This window comes from Triturus cristatus, chromosome 12 (genome assembly GCF_964204655.1).
Source record: "Triturus cristatus chromosome 12, aTriCri1.1, whole genome shotgun sequence".
NCBI lineage: Eukaryota > Metazoa > Chordata > Amphibia > Caudata > Salamandridae > Triturus > Triturus cristatus.
This window is the reverse complement of record NC_140595.1, coordinates 73,505,956-73,522,027: the sequence shown is the minus strand read 5'-3', so window position 1 is coordinate 73,522,027 and position 16,072 is coordinate 73,505,956. Positions and strand designations below refer to the sequence as shown.

The 16,072-nt window shown below is 44.5% G+C and overlaps 1 protein-coding gene across 1 annotated transcript in view; it reads left to right on the top strand.

The window, feature by feature from the left end:
* Window positions 1-15,866, top strand: part of LOC146772567 (uncharacterized) — a 29,925-nt gene extending 14,059 nt beyond the window's left edge. Inside the window, exon 2 of the mRNA XM_085639608.1 lies at window positions 14,235-15,866. Within this exon, the coding sequence (XP_085495734.1) occupies window positions 14,371-15,264 (894 nt within the window). The 5' untranslated portion in view covers window positions 14,235-14,370 and the 3' untranslated portion in view covers window positions 15,265-15,866. The remainder of the gene's footprint in view (window positions 1-14,234) is intronic.
* The last annotated feature ends 206 nt before the right edge of the window (window positions 15,867-16,072 follow it).

Here is a 16,072-nt window from a genome sequence, read left to right as displayed (position 1 = left end):
ATCCATTCCCTCCCTGAGGTTATCAAGGACCGAGAGAACTACTGACTCCGTAGAGTGTGCGGGGCGGAACCCGGCCTGGCGGGGGGCAAGAGCCCCGTACTTCTCTATGAAGGAGCTCAGGGCGCAGGTGACGTGGCGCTCGAGTACTTTCGCCAGGAACGGCAGGAGGGAGATGGGGCGAAAATTAGCGGGAACTGAGGGGTCAGCGCCCGATTTTTTCAGAATGGGGACAATGACTGCGGTTTTAAGTGGATTAGGTACCACGCCCTGGGAAAGAGAACTGTTAAGGAGATGAAGGGGGGGATCTGAACAGCTGATGCAAATATGACGAAGAATATGGGCCGGGCAGGGATCTAACGGGGAACCAGATTTGACAAGTGGGATTATAGCAGTCAAACATTCCTTGGTCAGAGGTGGGAAGGTGGTGAGTTGTCCCTTGGGGGGGGGGACACTGGGGATCCACAAAAGTAGGGGAAGGAGGGGGGATGTTAGCTTTGATGGTGACTATTTTCTGAATGAAAAAGTTATTGAGGGAATGACAGAGTTCCTGAGAAGGAGTGGGCTTAAGAGAGGTTCTGTCCGAAAACGCCAGATTGTGTACAATCGAGAAAATTTCCTTTGATTGGTTTTCGGCTGCGAGAATTTTGGAGGAAAAATAGATGGTTTTTGCCTTCAGGATATCCTTTTTGTATAGGGTCAGGACGTTAATAAACTCCAGTCGTAGAGAGGGGCAGTAGTTTCTCCTCCAAGCCCGCTCCGCGCGACGTACCGCCAATTTAGTGGCTTTGAGATCTTCGTTAAACCACTGATTGGCGTCCTTCTCTCGTTTGGTTGAGACCCGTTTCAAAGGGGCGATAGAGTCACGGCCTGAAGAGAGCCATTGTTCAATGGCCGTGACCTGAGAACGGGCGGATAAACCTTGCAGGGAAGGAAGAGAGGTGGTAAGTAGGGAGGATACGCTTTCGGGATCTACTCGTCCCCAGGCACGAACCCAGATGTTTTTGGAGAGTGGGGGATTGACCGGGGGGTGTCTGGGAAGAGCAAAAGAGATCAGGTGATGGTCAGACCATGTACAGGGCGAGATGGTAAGGGACTCTATGGGGCAATTTAGGGACCAAATCTGGTCAAGAAAATGACCTTTGATATGGGTGGGAGAATGGATGTGAGGTATGAAGTTGACCGAATAAAGAGTATCAGAGAATTCCTTTGAGGATGGGCATTCAGCTGGGTCAGAGGGCCAGAAATTAAAATCACCCAAAAGCAGAATGAAGGAGTTATTAACTGTAATGGTGGCCAAAACTTCCAAGAAGTCAGGGAGAAACAATAAGGGGGATTGAGGGGGGCGATAGATAAGTATGCAAGTGAGAGGGGGCGTAGTGGAAGTAGTGCGAATAGCTAAATATTCCGTGGTAGCGACATCTGGCAGGGACAAAGTTTGAAAGGGAAGGTCGGTTCGGGCGATGACCGCCACCCCGCCCCCGGGTCTACCATTTTGACGGTCTGCACGAAGGGCGTAATATGGAGCTGGTAGGGTAGCCAGTAAGGCAGGGAGGGAGTCATCACCAAACCAAGTTTCCGTTAAAAAAAGAAGATCAGGGGCATGAAGGTCCAGCAGAACCGAAAGTTCGTGGGCATGGGCTACTGCAGACCGGGTGTTCAAATAGTATGCCGCCAAGGTTTTTGAGGTAACAGGAAGAACATTACCACTAGAGGGAAAAGGGGGGGCAAGCTGGGGAGGGGAGATGGCGAGAGGAGCAGGCAGAGACAAGCCAAGAGACAAAATACGCGAACAGGTGGAGGCTGATAGCGACCATGGGCCCCGGAGGCAGCGCAATTGGGCGGGGGAATAGGTGGTGAATTGAGCCAAGTGACGTGCCCCTAGCCCCGGACAGTCGCGGACGAGCGCAGACGAGCTTGCCTTAAGCGCGCCTTCGGCGCGCCATCGTCGCGCCCGCTGCGCTTCCGGTAGGGGCACATATTTTATGGTAGTGGACGATGATAGCCGGGGACGTGGCTATGGCTGTGGGCATGTCTAAAGCGCCCGGCCAGTCACGTCGAGGCCCTGCCTACGTCAGCAGTCAACCAGCTGATCGGAGGGAAGCTAGTGCAAGTGCGATGGAAACAGATTATTTAGCAGGTCTTTAAAAACAAATTAACACAATAGCACCCTGATTCCTAACTCCCGGCTGTGCCTCAGGAGATACAGCTGAAAAAGCACCACGCTCGCGATCAGCGCGCGTTTTAAAGCAGAGGGGGGCGTGGCTATGGCTGTGGGCATGTCTAAAGCACCCGGCCAGTCACGTCGAGGCCCTGCCTACGTCAGCAGTCAACCAGCTGATCGGAGGGAAGCTAGTGCAAGTGCGATGGAAACAGATTATTTAGCAGGTCTTTAAAAACAAATTAACACAATAGCACCCTGATTCCTAACTCCCGGCTGTGCCTCAGGAGATACAGCTGAAAAAGCACCACGCTTGCGATCAGCGCGCGTTTTAAAGCAGAGGGGGGCGTGGCTATGGCTGTGGGCGTGTCTAAAGCGCCCGGCCAGTCACGTCGAGGCCCTGCCTACGTCAGCAGTCAACCAGCTGATCGGAGGGAAGCTAGTGCAAGTGCGATGGAAACAGATTATTTAGCAGGTCTTTAAAAACAAATTAACACAATAGCACCCTGATTCCTAACTCCCGGCTGTGCCTCAGGAGATACAGCTGAAAAAGCACCACGCTCGCGATCAGCGCGCGTTTTAAAGCAGAGGGGGCGTGGCTATGGCTGTGGGCGTGTCTAAAGCGCCCGGCCAGTCACATCGAGGCCCTGCCTACGTCAGCAGTCAACCAGCTGATCGGAGGGAAGCTAGTGCAAGTGCGATGGAAACAGATTATTTAGCAGGTCTTTAAAAACAAATTAACACAATAGCACCCTGATTCCTAACTCCCGGCTGTGCCTCAGGAGATACAGCTGAAAAAGCACCACGCTCGCGATCAGCGCGCGTTTTAAAGCAGAGGGGGGCGTGGCTATGGCTGTGGGCGTGTCTAAAGCGCCCAGCCAGTCACGTCGAGGCCCTGCCTACGTCAGCAGTCAACCAGCTGATCGGAGGGAAGCTAGTGCAAGTGCGATGGAAACAGATTTTTTAGCAGGTCTTTAAAAACAAATGAACACAATAGCACCCTGATTCCTAACTCCCTGTGCCTCAGGAGATACACCTCTCTAGTTTGGGACACAGTGCGCCAAACAGACTCATCATTTGTTTTAGCCGCAAGCAACATGTCTTCCCAGATTCTATCATCCCAACTCTTTTTAGCCAGTTTTAATGAGACTTTATAAGTATGCCTGGCTTGGGCTATCTGGCTCCTTTCCCCTCCTAGAACAGCTGTCCTTAGGGAGCATTTGGCTTGTTTACAGGAAAAATCATACCATTTAATATTTCTCCCCAGGGCTGACTTCTTGTGGGCCACATCCTTATAAAACACCTGGTGCAGCTCGTCAAAGAGTAAGTTATGTATATTCAATATTGGGATTTCCAATTTATTCATTCCTTCATAGTTTTTCAAATAATTGCTGTAGAGCTCATACATCTGGGCCAGCAAAGATGGATCTGCCATAACTTTAGGCCAAGAGACATAACGTCTACAGTTGGATAAAACAGGTTCAGGCACGGCTGTGTGGCTTGTGTTCATTACCTTAGCTAATGGGGTTCCAATTAGTGATACTACCAGGGAATCGTGATTACTCTCAGGTCGCCTATCTACTCTCATGTCGGCTAAGAGTGACCATAGCCTCACATCTAGAATAGCGAAGTCTATAACACTTGCATGATTACCTCTTCTAAAAGTGGGTGCTCGATCGGGATCTGAGGTAGTGCGACCATTACATGCCCTCAATCCTCTGCCCACTGTAATAGAGCCTAGCTTACGTCCTGTTGCTGTAAAGTTGGCTCGCGGCTTCCCAGTTAATAAGATGATGGCTCATAGGATGTATTAAAATCTGCTAATATTATTTTTAAATTAGGATGAAGAGAATCTAAAATTTCTTCAAGAGAAGAAAGAGTAGGAGATTCAATATTGGCCCCAGTTGTTCTTACATAGATGCTTAAAAAGACCAAAACCAGTCCCGGCTGTAACGAAGCAACAACCCCCATTAAGTCTAAGCATTCTAGTTGTAATGAAGTGCATGACTTAAATACATTGTTTTTATGAGAATCAAGAGGCCCCCTGAAGCCCTCCTAAAATGTTTTGGTGGTTTGGCTTCTACACTATAGCTCATATAGCCATAAACAATTTTTTTTCCTGTTGCCCAGGTCTCCTGAAACATGCAAACGTCATGCTTACTTATATACAATAGCCAATCCGGGTCACCCAATTTAAGTGGAATCCCTGCCAAATTCCACGATATCAGACTAATATCGTTTTGTGTTTGAATGACCTCATGATCAGCAATTTGTGGAAGGCTTAAGCTAGGAGCCACAGGTGTAATGGTTGGAATACCACCCATGTTTGACCCATCAGGACAAGGTCTATCTGGGTTCTTGCTGATCCTACTTGGGCCTAGGGTATCATCCAAGAATATTTCATCCTAACCTCTGCCCCCATTCTCATTTGTAATCGCACAATTTGTGATTTCCTCCAGCCCTATGTTTCCCCTCCTGCCACTGGACAGATCTAAAGCATCGCCAACAAAGTTGGCTATCTCACATGCTGACATTGTGCTAGAATTTGTACAGGTATTACATATATGCTCACCACTCAGTCAATCGACTGTATTCAGATTGGAGACAGATGTTAAATAGCTAGCCTGCATAGTTAAATAGCGAGATTGCACTAGGAGGCCTTAAAGATTTCTAATATTTGGTGAAATCAGTTTCAACCTAATCCCAGTCGTGTTGTTCCCCAGAAAATGGCAAGTGCAAAGTTAATCAGATTCTCCACTAGCTGTCTGTTACAGAGGGACCTGTATACAATCAAGGTCTACAATATCTGAGGGACACCGCCTGGCTTCCAAAATATCAGATCTAATCACTGAAAGGCATTTGCGCTCCGACCTCAGCCAATAAATTAATTTATTATTTAGCGCATCAGTGTTTTCATAGGCTCCAAGGTTTAATTTGGGCACTCTCGTCAAGTAAATTAGATTTTTAAAATCTCGATTAGATCTTCCTTGACTATTTGTAGTTTGAGATCTTAAAGGGTAATCTCGCTGGGAAGAGAGGACAGTTTTTTGTACATTATCCAAATAGGTGGGAGGGGTTGCATTAACATTGACTACTCCACCCTTGGCCAGTTTTACATTAGCGACCTTGCTATTGGATACTACTTGATTTAAGAGCCTCAGGAGTTGCATAAACCGATTTGCATTAGGGGCCCTTCGAAGTTGGGTAGTTTCCGGCACCTTTTTAGATATTTGAACAGAACTTAATGCAGCGGTGGAATTTTGTGCCCAATCAGCTCCATTCGAAACTACTGCTGCTTCAGAAAAATGTGTACTGCATGAGATGTCGTAGACAATTCGGCTGGACTTGCTTGTTTACGACGGCAGAGGGAACTCTTCTTTTGCAGCAGGGAGACTTGATCCACCAATGAAACAACAATACTGCTAAGATGGTTCCATTTTAAGTTTAATGTTTCTAGAGTTACTGACTCAACAGGTGTCCCTATACCTTGTCGAGTCTCATTTTCAATTTGACCCACGTGATTCATCCCGGGTTGGGCCTGTGGTAATTGTGAGTGTAGCCTTCCGATGCATTCGGGGGATTGATATTGAGATTGAAGAGGGGCAAAACGATTTTGACAATGGATATTGGTAGCAATAATAACTTCTGTGAAAAGTGGACACTGGACATAGCTTAATTGATCAACATGTTCTATTTCCTCATGTTTAGACAGTAAGGAAGCTGTATCCTCTACAATTTCAGCATTCTCGGTCTGATGGTGATCTGAAATGACAAAATTCCCTTATTGTGCTATAGTCATCTTTTTGAGTTTTTTTGATTTTTGTATTTTTAAATATAGCCGGAACCTTTGGAACTTTATCCTTTCCCCTCCCTTTCTCAGTATTTAATAGAGACTCAACCTCCTCGATTAGTAAGTCAATGTCTGCCAGCGTTTTGGTATCGGCATTTGCATGCGAGTCAGCTGTCAGCTTCTTATGTCCTGGTTTCCTAGGTTTTTTTGCATTGATTTCCGCCCTCGGGAGGTCACCAGCTTTCCTTTTGCCCAGATTATAAAACAAAATGTTCCCCCTAGGGACAGGATATCCTGCAAAATGGAGCACGATATAAAACAAGGAAATGTGACTCACTCAAAAATGGTGAAGCCTGTAGGGCTATATCAAGTCAATACACCAATCCAGTATCACAATCCGATCAATTGAAAGAACATGAGCTACAGCAGCACCCCAGCTACAAATGTTAGGGACAGGGCCCTGCCTGGCCTCTTCCGGTCTATGACAGGCAAGGACGGGCCCGGTCGCGACACGCTTGTGTCCCGCGCAGCGGGAGCCTGCAATGCTTTTTAAAGAGCCTTCTGGCACTGGCATGCTGCTGGTGACGTCCGCGGTGCAGCCTGGCCCCCGATGTCTCTGCAGCCTTGTCTGGCCCCGGTCGCAGCAGTGATGATGGCAGTAAAACTGGCTTCCCGCGCAGCGGGAGCCCACAATGCTTTTTAAAGCGCCACCTGGCGCTGGCACGCTGCTGGTGACATTCGGGGTGCGGCCTGCCCCCTGAAGTCTCTGCACCCTTGTCTGGCCTCGGTAGCAGCAGTGATGATGGCAGTAAAGCGGGCTTATTTTTCTCAGGAAAGGTGGCAAGCCTATTTACAGAACCTTGAACAAATGCAAAAATAAAACAATACATTCATTAAGTGTAGAAAGCTGGCTCACTATATAGTGGACCAAAACGAGGTACAGAGTCCATGCAACCATTATTGGTTTACAGAGGCAAAAATGATAACACTAAATGCTCCCTTTTGTGGTAGTGTGGGCGAGCAGTTTAGGCTTATCAGATAGTAGTGCTAAGCATGTGTTCTACTCACAGAGGCAATAAATGAGACACACACTCAAAGAATAAATTCGAGACCAATTTAGAAAAATAAGTCCTATATATTTTGATACCTAGAGCATCGTAAACAAGTAAGTACTTTTTAAAATATCAACTTTTACAGGTAAGTAAAATGTTCACTTAAATGCGTCTATACGCGTAATTCTTTGCTATGGGAGAAAAAGGCATACATGTTGTACAGGTACTTGCAGTAGGTTTCCTAGGGTCCCCTTCAGGACTAAAGGTGGTAGGAGGGGTAAGGTCCAACAGTACTACCAGCAGTTAAGGTTTACCTGCCCTGGGGCATCCAAGTGTAGAGGTGCAGGTCAGGGTTGGTAGCTTTACGTGTTTCATCAAAGGAGTGGGGTGGCGGTGGCACCTACACACAGGCTGCAGAGGGAGACTTGGAGACAAGTCCGGGAGCTCCCAACGGTTGGCTCGGTTCACAAAGGTCTTTCTAGCAGGGCAGCACAGTTGGTTCTCGAGGACACGGGTCGGGACGCTCGGGTACAGCGCGGTTAGGTCGGCTGGGCTGGGAACTTGCGGTGGTCAGTCTCGCCGGTTGAGGGTGCAAAAATCAGGACAGTTGGGCCACTCTGCAAATGGGACTCTGTGGTGCTGATGTCCCTTGACAGCTTCTCGGTGTTGGTGAACTCCAGATGGGACTAAGAAATCAAAGCTCCAGCCAAAAATGACTTGGCTGCCCATATCCTTTAGGTAGAATTATTTGTGTGAATCTGTAAAGACAGAGTTGTAAGCAATGTTCCCTCTAATTTCTTTTCCTCTTTGTGCAGCAGTGTAAGGTCTCTGTGCGCTGCAGCTAAGGCTATGTGTGCCAGGAACCAGACAGTGCACGTGGGTACAGCGACCGTTATCAGTGCTAAAACCTTTCCAAACCTTTGCTTAAAAAGTGAAAAGATGGTGCATTTCCACACATACAGCGCCATGTGATGGGTCTTATGGCAGGTTTGCAACTTGGGTACACTCACCATGACATGAATTGGTTACACAGGCAAGTACACTTCAGCTTTAGAAAAGCACAGGACTCCCAACAGTGGTACCATTATAACATTTTACTAAAGATTCCCAACTGAAGCACTGTTTATATGGTGGGGAAATGTTGGGAGCCTATACAAGATCCCATACCTGGGGCTACATACAGGGGGGCACATGGTATTTATTCCCCCCTGTGTTCATGAACCCCCAGTTCATACAGGGCATGAACTTGATAGTCCATGCCCTGCAGAAATTTGCTTTGGCTTCCCCTGGCTGTGCCTTTTTTATAGGCACCGCCGTGGGACAGACAGCCTGCCAGTGACAAAAACAGTCAAAATCTGGCAGGCGGTGCTCACATGGGTTTGATGGTGTGGGAGCGGGGCAGTCCCGCACCGCCAAACTCCTAATAAGGCCCTAAGTAAGCATGGTAATCATAGCATTTGTAGCAAGACCAGCAGACCTACCAGCAGCAACAACTAAAATGTAAATGTGTTGTACTTGTATAGCGCACTGTTACCCTAGGGTGTCCTGGCGCTGTACTCATACCGCTGTGGAACCCTTCCTGGCCTTTCCCTGTGAAATGTCCACTCCTGGGCACCCCCAAGGTGAAGCCAGGCATCCCAGCGCTGTTGGGGCCGTTGTGGAGATTAAGCAAGCTATTGCCCAGAGTTGCAGAGTGGGACCCATGATTAGAATAGGCACCGAGGCGAGAATTAACAGTAGTTCTTGGACAGCAGACAGAGCAGCAGGAACACAGAATGCCAGGCATCCAGCAACAGAGGTTCTGCATGGAAAGGATGATTGGAAGCTGGTTAAGGCATCAAGTTGTGAAGAATAGTACCTAAGCATGATTTGTTTATATTTCCATCATACAATCGACTGACATTTCTTATAAGTAACAGTCATACCATTGATCATACTCACATACCTTCAGATTAAAACAGTGGCATAAAGGTTAGTTCACAAAATTATATATAGATATTAATATAGTGCGATGGTAGCTGGAGAGCAAATTCTCTATACCTTAAAAGCCGAAACGTTTCCATGTCAAATTTGCTTGAGTAACTCTAAATCCAGCAAAACCGTGGGTTACTTGCATTGGTCACTTGTGTTTTTCACCCGTGATGCACGTGGAGGATCGCCAGTACCTTCAATACCTTTTGCTAATAAGGCACAGCTGTGCGGCAGATTGTGTGAGTATTCATGTTATTCGCAGTGCCCGTCACACGCTGCAATTAACATGAATACTTTCTCGGAGGCACACAATCTGCCCTGAACAGGGCCAGCCTTGGAGCTGGTGGCGCCCTGTGCGACAGTGTTGGTGCCCCCCCAATGACTACCTCTGCCACGGATTTCCTCACTACTACCCTTTAACAGTGCCCTTCAAGTCTCCATTACCACTCTCTGAGATGCATTTGATTCATTTTATAGCGCCACTAGTGTAGGGTGTCGGAGCACTTTACATTGCACATACATTGAACAGAGACAATCGGAGCACTTTACATTGCACACACTTTAAACAGAGACCATCAATCATAGTTATGTAAATCAGTGTATAAGAAATGTTACACAAGACAGAGGACAGCAATGTGTAGGAGTGACATGTTATCCATACTGGTAGGCAGTATAGTTTGAGTGCTTGGTCTGTAGAAGCACAAACTCGGAATTTAAAATGTGATACCATGGTCAGGGGTTCTCTTTAATGAGAATTGCTTTGTAGCTAAATTACCCCTTTTGCAACATTAGGATAATGAATGCTGGGGAAAAAATCATAACGCTCTAATCTGTACCTTGCAGTATGCATGAAGTTCTTTGATGACAGTTAATGGTTTATTGTTCTATATTAGGATTTTATCTTCTAAACTGCAAGTAACCAAATGACCTCTCTGACAAAAGTAGTAACCCGCTAACCTATTTTCATTCTATGCACTTTGTGATCTGCATGGTAAACGTTCTTTGCAGCAGGCATATTAACCCTCTGCGCTACCTTAAAACTTCCACTAGCAAAAACTTTGAGAGGTATCTTGCCATATTTATTATTGCATGAAAAATGCTGGAGGCAAGGATAGTTGCAGTAGGTTCTTTTATAACAATATAATATACCTGCAAACACGACTTCCCCCACCTGTCAACACTCGGTGCAGTGGCACCGGTAGCACTGCCCTAGAGCCGGCCCTGGCCCCACAGCGAAGGACATCTTAAGGATTTTGGAGGCCCTGCGATCCAAGAGAAACCTTTTTATGGATGTTGCATGAAAAATAAACACAATGTTTCTCTGCACAATGTCTATAATAGAGTCTGACATGTCACCCACTTTAAAAATAAATTAAGGGATAACCGTATTTAAAACAATCTGTTTAGTAATTATTCATGGTCATCAGGGCAAGACTTTCAGGGGATTCCCCTGAAAGGCTGGGGCCCTGGGCCAGAACCCACTTTGGTCATGCCTTAAAACGTCTCTGAAATCTACCAGCACGACTTGTGCTTTCAGGTGATTCTGAAAGCATACGTCGTACTTGTAGACTTGCTGCATTTCTTTTGTTAATAGAGCGCAGCACACAATTTCTCTTAACAAATGAAATGCATCAAGTCTACAAGCATGACGTGTGCTTTCAGAATCACCTGAAACTTGTGAAAGTATTAATGTTAATTGCAGCGCGTGACGGGCGTTGCAGTTAACATGATTACTTAAAAAAAGGCACCCAATCTGCCCTGCAGCCACGCCATCTTGAACAAAAGAAATGCAGCAGGAGCCACTTTTTGCTGAACTTCGGTCATGTTCTCCTACTGCAGAAGGAAGTGACTGTTTTTCGCGCCGCATACGTTTTTACAGCGGCGGCGCGAGCGGTCTTCTCAAAGGGGCTGCGTGTGCTTCACACATTACACTGCGCGCTCGGGGTGACATAGGTGCGCGCCCGCACCTAACACGGAACAGTGGTTGTAAGACCTGTTAAAGAGTACCTTGTCTAATGAGTTGAGAACCGTGACCTCATATGAAATGTTGTTTCCCATTATGCGCTTTTTGAAGCATACACCTGGCTAATTGAGGCCCAATTGATGCACAAGCGGAGGTCTGGGGGAAAACTGTTTGAATCACCTTCATAACTGAAGCACAAGTGTAGGTCTGGGGAAATGGCCCCTTTGTTTTGCAATAAAAAAAATAGGAGGCATCATGATTCGCCTGTTTTTAAACACTGCTAAAGTGGTCCTCTACATAGCTCAATTCAGTTCGAAAGAGCAGATAAAAAAATTATTGGAAAGAGGAACTTTGGACACATGTTCTTGATATCCATAAACGGACGTGCTTTTATTGTCCAAAATCTCAAGAAAGACATAACTTAGAACTTCACCTAAATTACCTCCAAATCAGGAACACTGGAATTACACGGCCACCATGTCTTTTGCATAGGTATAGAATTGCTGCATTTGCCACACAGTCCATTATCTGCTGCATAATCTGCAGATTTTAACCCCAAAAATGTTTGCTTCTAGCTCAAATGATTCATAAGTTACTAAAAATGCAGCAACACTTATTGCTACGCAGGGTACGGCTCTTTGCACTGGTTATCTGGCCACTTTTCTGTTGCATATTGCTATATTTGGGTGTCAACCTGTTACCAATGAGGTGCAACCAATGCGCAGACAGTGTTAACAAGTGTAAAAATGACTAAATAATGAGTAGGATTTGAGTGACCTCCGCATTATTGCCATACCGGCAAGGCTTGGAGGATGTCATGACGCTGCCTGGGGCCTCCAGAATTCCCGGACTTAGGTTTGTCCAACGCCGATTGAGTGAGATGGGGTGTCGGAACCATTGGTTACCCCCCTATGGAAGCTACAGGGCTTTTGAAAGAGGCATTTAAGCATTTATATTGGCAATAGATATAGAATTTGTTTCTGGGTTCTGCCAGGGTGGACTCCCTCACCAACGCCTTTCTTGAACACAAAGATGGTTATTTTGCAGAAGGATATTTCGATGAGATTGAGCCTCCCCTAGCCAAAACTTTATGTATGAAATTTCGGTTTGGGACCCTGCCCCTTCGGTCGGTCACAGTTAAGTGGCTGCATGCATCCAATAATTCAGATGGGAATTGTACTTTTTGTCCCCAGGTGCCCGAGACCATTGTCCATGTTGTGATTTTTTTTTTTTTTTGCCCATTTCATGCTGAGTATAGAAGGAAGTGGATTCACCACTTTGTCGCAACCTGGGGTTTAAAGACTGCAAAACAGCAATCATGGCCCTTACAATTTATTGTATTTGCTACATCACATTTTTTATTGAATATGTGGAGGCTCAGGCAAAAAAGTTTAGCCCCCTGATGGTTTGTGTCATGGAATATGCCTTGTTTGTAGAACCACGAAACAAACGAGTCTGGGGGTAGTACCCGCTTTGAAGGGCCTTATGTTCAACATGGAATATGGTTGGACTGTATTCATGGTGTTACGGTTTGATATTTTTGGTATTTATTGTTCTACTTTTTGGCCATTAATCCCTTTATGGTGATGACATTGACTACGTCTTTGTACTCTGTATGGTTATGCTTTGATAATGACAAGATGATGATTTTAATTGTTTGCTATTTTTTTGCACATGCCTCAAGAGGCTTATAGGTTCGCTATGCACTTTAGGACTAATAGTCTAAATGTTTTTAAGTTGTCATGTTTCTATTACTCTATGTGGCTATGCACTATCTGTATTGTTATTGTTGAGGTTTTCTTTTATGGATTTTAAATATCCGCATCATTTGCCTTATTTGGCCCTCCCCTGCCACATAATTTGGCCCTCCCCTGCTGCATAATTCCACATATAAGGAAGATCAGATTACAGACCTATTTTTGCTTCTGTGTGAGTTATATGACGTCTGAAAGAGTGGACCGAATTTGGGCCCAGAGAAAAAATGTCAGGACAGTAAAAGAAGTTAACATGTTGTTTTAGCCTTTCTTCAGACAAATCATTTAATAGACCATGATTAGTATTGTGCAATTGTGTCTTTTAATTTAATTTTGTTGGCAATACCTCCGGAATACTCTGTCAGCAGACCTAACACTAGTGGAAAGGGTGTCGGAGAGACTCCTAATTTAAAGCTGTTCCGCTTAAGCTACTTCAAATGGCACCCTTTCTGTCCAGCACCGCCAAGTAAACCATGGTGGCTTCGGGACAGAAAAATCCTGGATCCCTCAGTCCTCAGAAGTGACCAGGTTATGTTGGCAGCAGTCTATCTTTAGAGATAAAAAGAGAACAAGAAGGTGCTCCCATCATGGATCTTGAACTTGCTTTAGGGTAAAATGTTCTGCACTAAAGATGTATATATTTAAATTAGGAAGCCCATCTGCATCTGATGCAGCAGAGAAAATGCCTACGCAACTGTGGTGTTTTAGTGTCAAGCAGCTTGTGTCTAAAGGATGCCAAAATATCTGGTCCTTGTAATGCTTCACTCCAGAAAACCAAGCCCAAACTCGTATTCATAAGATTTACGTCAGGAAACGCAATTCAACTATTTCCACTGCCCATTCCAACTTTAGTGTGGAGATGTTCCCTTTTTATTGAATCCTGTAATTAAAGGTTCTTGATTCTCAAAATTGAATTAATGTATTAGTCTCAATTTGAGGCTTGCAGTATATTTGATAAATGTGACCAACATCACATGCATTTTAGGCCTGATTTAGACTTTGGCGTAAAGGGTACTCCATCTCGGCGACATGGGACAAAACTCCCATGACGAGGTGTTCATTGTGGTTTTTTTTTTTTTCATTTTCCAAAACAAAATCCCAATTTGGGATCTTGTTTATGAAAGCATAAAAAAACAAGTTTGAAAGATAGACGGCCGGCTCTGTCATGATGATGGAGCAGTCTGTCAAACTTTCAAAACATTTACAGGAACTGCTGTGATGGTGGTTCCTGTAAATGCAAGAGAGATCTGCTGGGCAAGTGGACAGCTCTAAATTTGACGTGCGGAGTACCATCACCAAGGCAGGTGTAAAGTACTTCGCCATGGTTATGGTACTTGATCCTTTCACCAAAGTCCGAATCAGGCATTGATTTGGTGTTCATATATGTAAGTTGTATGGAAGAGGAATGGATGCAACTGATTTTGTAATCTTCATGATAAACGGTTGTTACTAGTTTCAAGGCACAATTATTAGATTTTAGATTAGATCAATTATCTGCTTAGTTTGATTTCAAATTCTAAATTGACCTCCGTTTTGTTTCCCAAAGCACTGCAAAATGTACTGGAAAGACATGCAAGAAGAGGACTTCTTAATGCATAACTACACCATCTGATTTACTTTGTACACTGTCAAGAAAAACAAAAGAAAAAGTTCTTCAAAGTTCATAAGCTAGAAGTAGGCAGATGATGCGCTGTCCCCAAAAAAAGACAAAACATGGTAAAAGAGAAAGACAGATTGAAAAATCTCAGTGTGACAATGGTGACAACCTATTATCTAACACTGAAACAGAAAAAGAAAGGAGAAGGGTAATAACATACACCTGCACTGAATGTGGTAAGAACTTCAATCTGTCATCTAGGATGATAAATCATCAAAGATGCCACACAAAAGAAAAACCATATGTTTGTATTGAATGTGGCCAGAGTTTCAAACAGATATCGAGTCTGCGAGTTCACCAAAGAATTCACACTGGAGAGAAACCATATAAATGTACTGTTTGTAAAAAGAGTTTCTGCCATTCATCAAGCCTGGTCATTCATCGACGAGGGCATACTGGAGAGAAACCCTTTGAATGCTGGCAATGTGGAAAGAGATTCAAACAGTCTTCACATTTGATTAGGCACCTGCCTGTGCACACAGGCACGAAAATGTACACATGTGACAAATGTGGTAAGAGCTTCAGCCAGTTGTCAAACCTAGTGACGCACAAGAATGTTCACACTAAAGAGAAAATATATAACTGTAATCTGTGTAGTAAGAGTTTCAGCCGCCTTGCAAACATGAAAAGACATCAAACTTTACACACGGGAGAGAAACCATTTGCGTGCAGTGAATGTGGAAGGAAATTCAACCGAGAATCAAACCTTGCTGCTCATCATAAATCACACACATCACCTAAGTTACTTAAATGTGAATGTGGGAAGACTTTCCAGCGGCTGTCAAGCCTGATTGCTCATCAGAGAAAGCATTCAAAAAAGAAACCATATGCTTGTGGTGAATGTGGAAGGCAATTCAAGAAGCTAGAATGTTTAGGAATACACAAGCAGACAAATTGTCACCACTCTTACTCTGCCTAGTACTAAGCCAATTGAGCAGCGAAATAGATTGTATGCACTGTTTTAATCTAAATTCAAGAAACAAGAAGTTTGACATGAATGGATAATGACTGTGATCATTTAATTAAAATGTAAATAGGAGATTTGTTATATTAGAATAAAAGTATCTGTGCAACCAAAAGTAAATAGACACAGTTTCTGAATGCTGAATCTGCACAAGAATATTTCTACAAATAGAGACATTTTAGAGGGAAATATTTTTTTTCTAGTTACTAGGAATTGAGATATTGTGGCATCAATGATTTTTGTTTAAACCAGGGGTGCTTATTTTCTCTTTTTGCTCACCATAATGTAACATTTATTTGTTATTTGGACACCTCAAAGGAGAATAGGCGAGAGACCAGTGATTCAGTCTTTGTAGGTTGATACCTTTGGGTTGCAGAATGCAGCAGACTGTAACTAACATCTGTGATTCTTCAGCCCCTCCGTATCCAGTGGGGCATTTCAGCATTGCTCTCCGATAGCCGCCATGTTAAACTTCCTGCCTTTGATGATCTTATCCTTCTCAACTCATCTCCTACTATCTTATGAGGATAGCAATAAAAAGTAAACCACGAACAGTAGTTGGGACTCTAAAGACCCTGTCTTGTTGTTTATAAGAAGACCTTGAGGTGTCCTAATGTGACTGGTTCCCGAATTGCTCAAATCCTCATCTCTGCAGATACCAACTGAACCCCATTACCAGTCACTATTTTTGCAAGTATACCTTGTCATAAAAGTTCCTCTAAGAATTCAGTGAAAACCTTAGTCATATGTGAAACAAATTGTA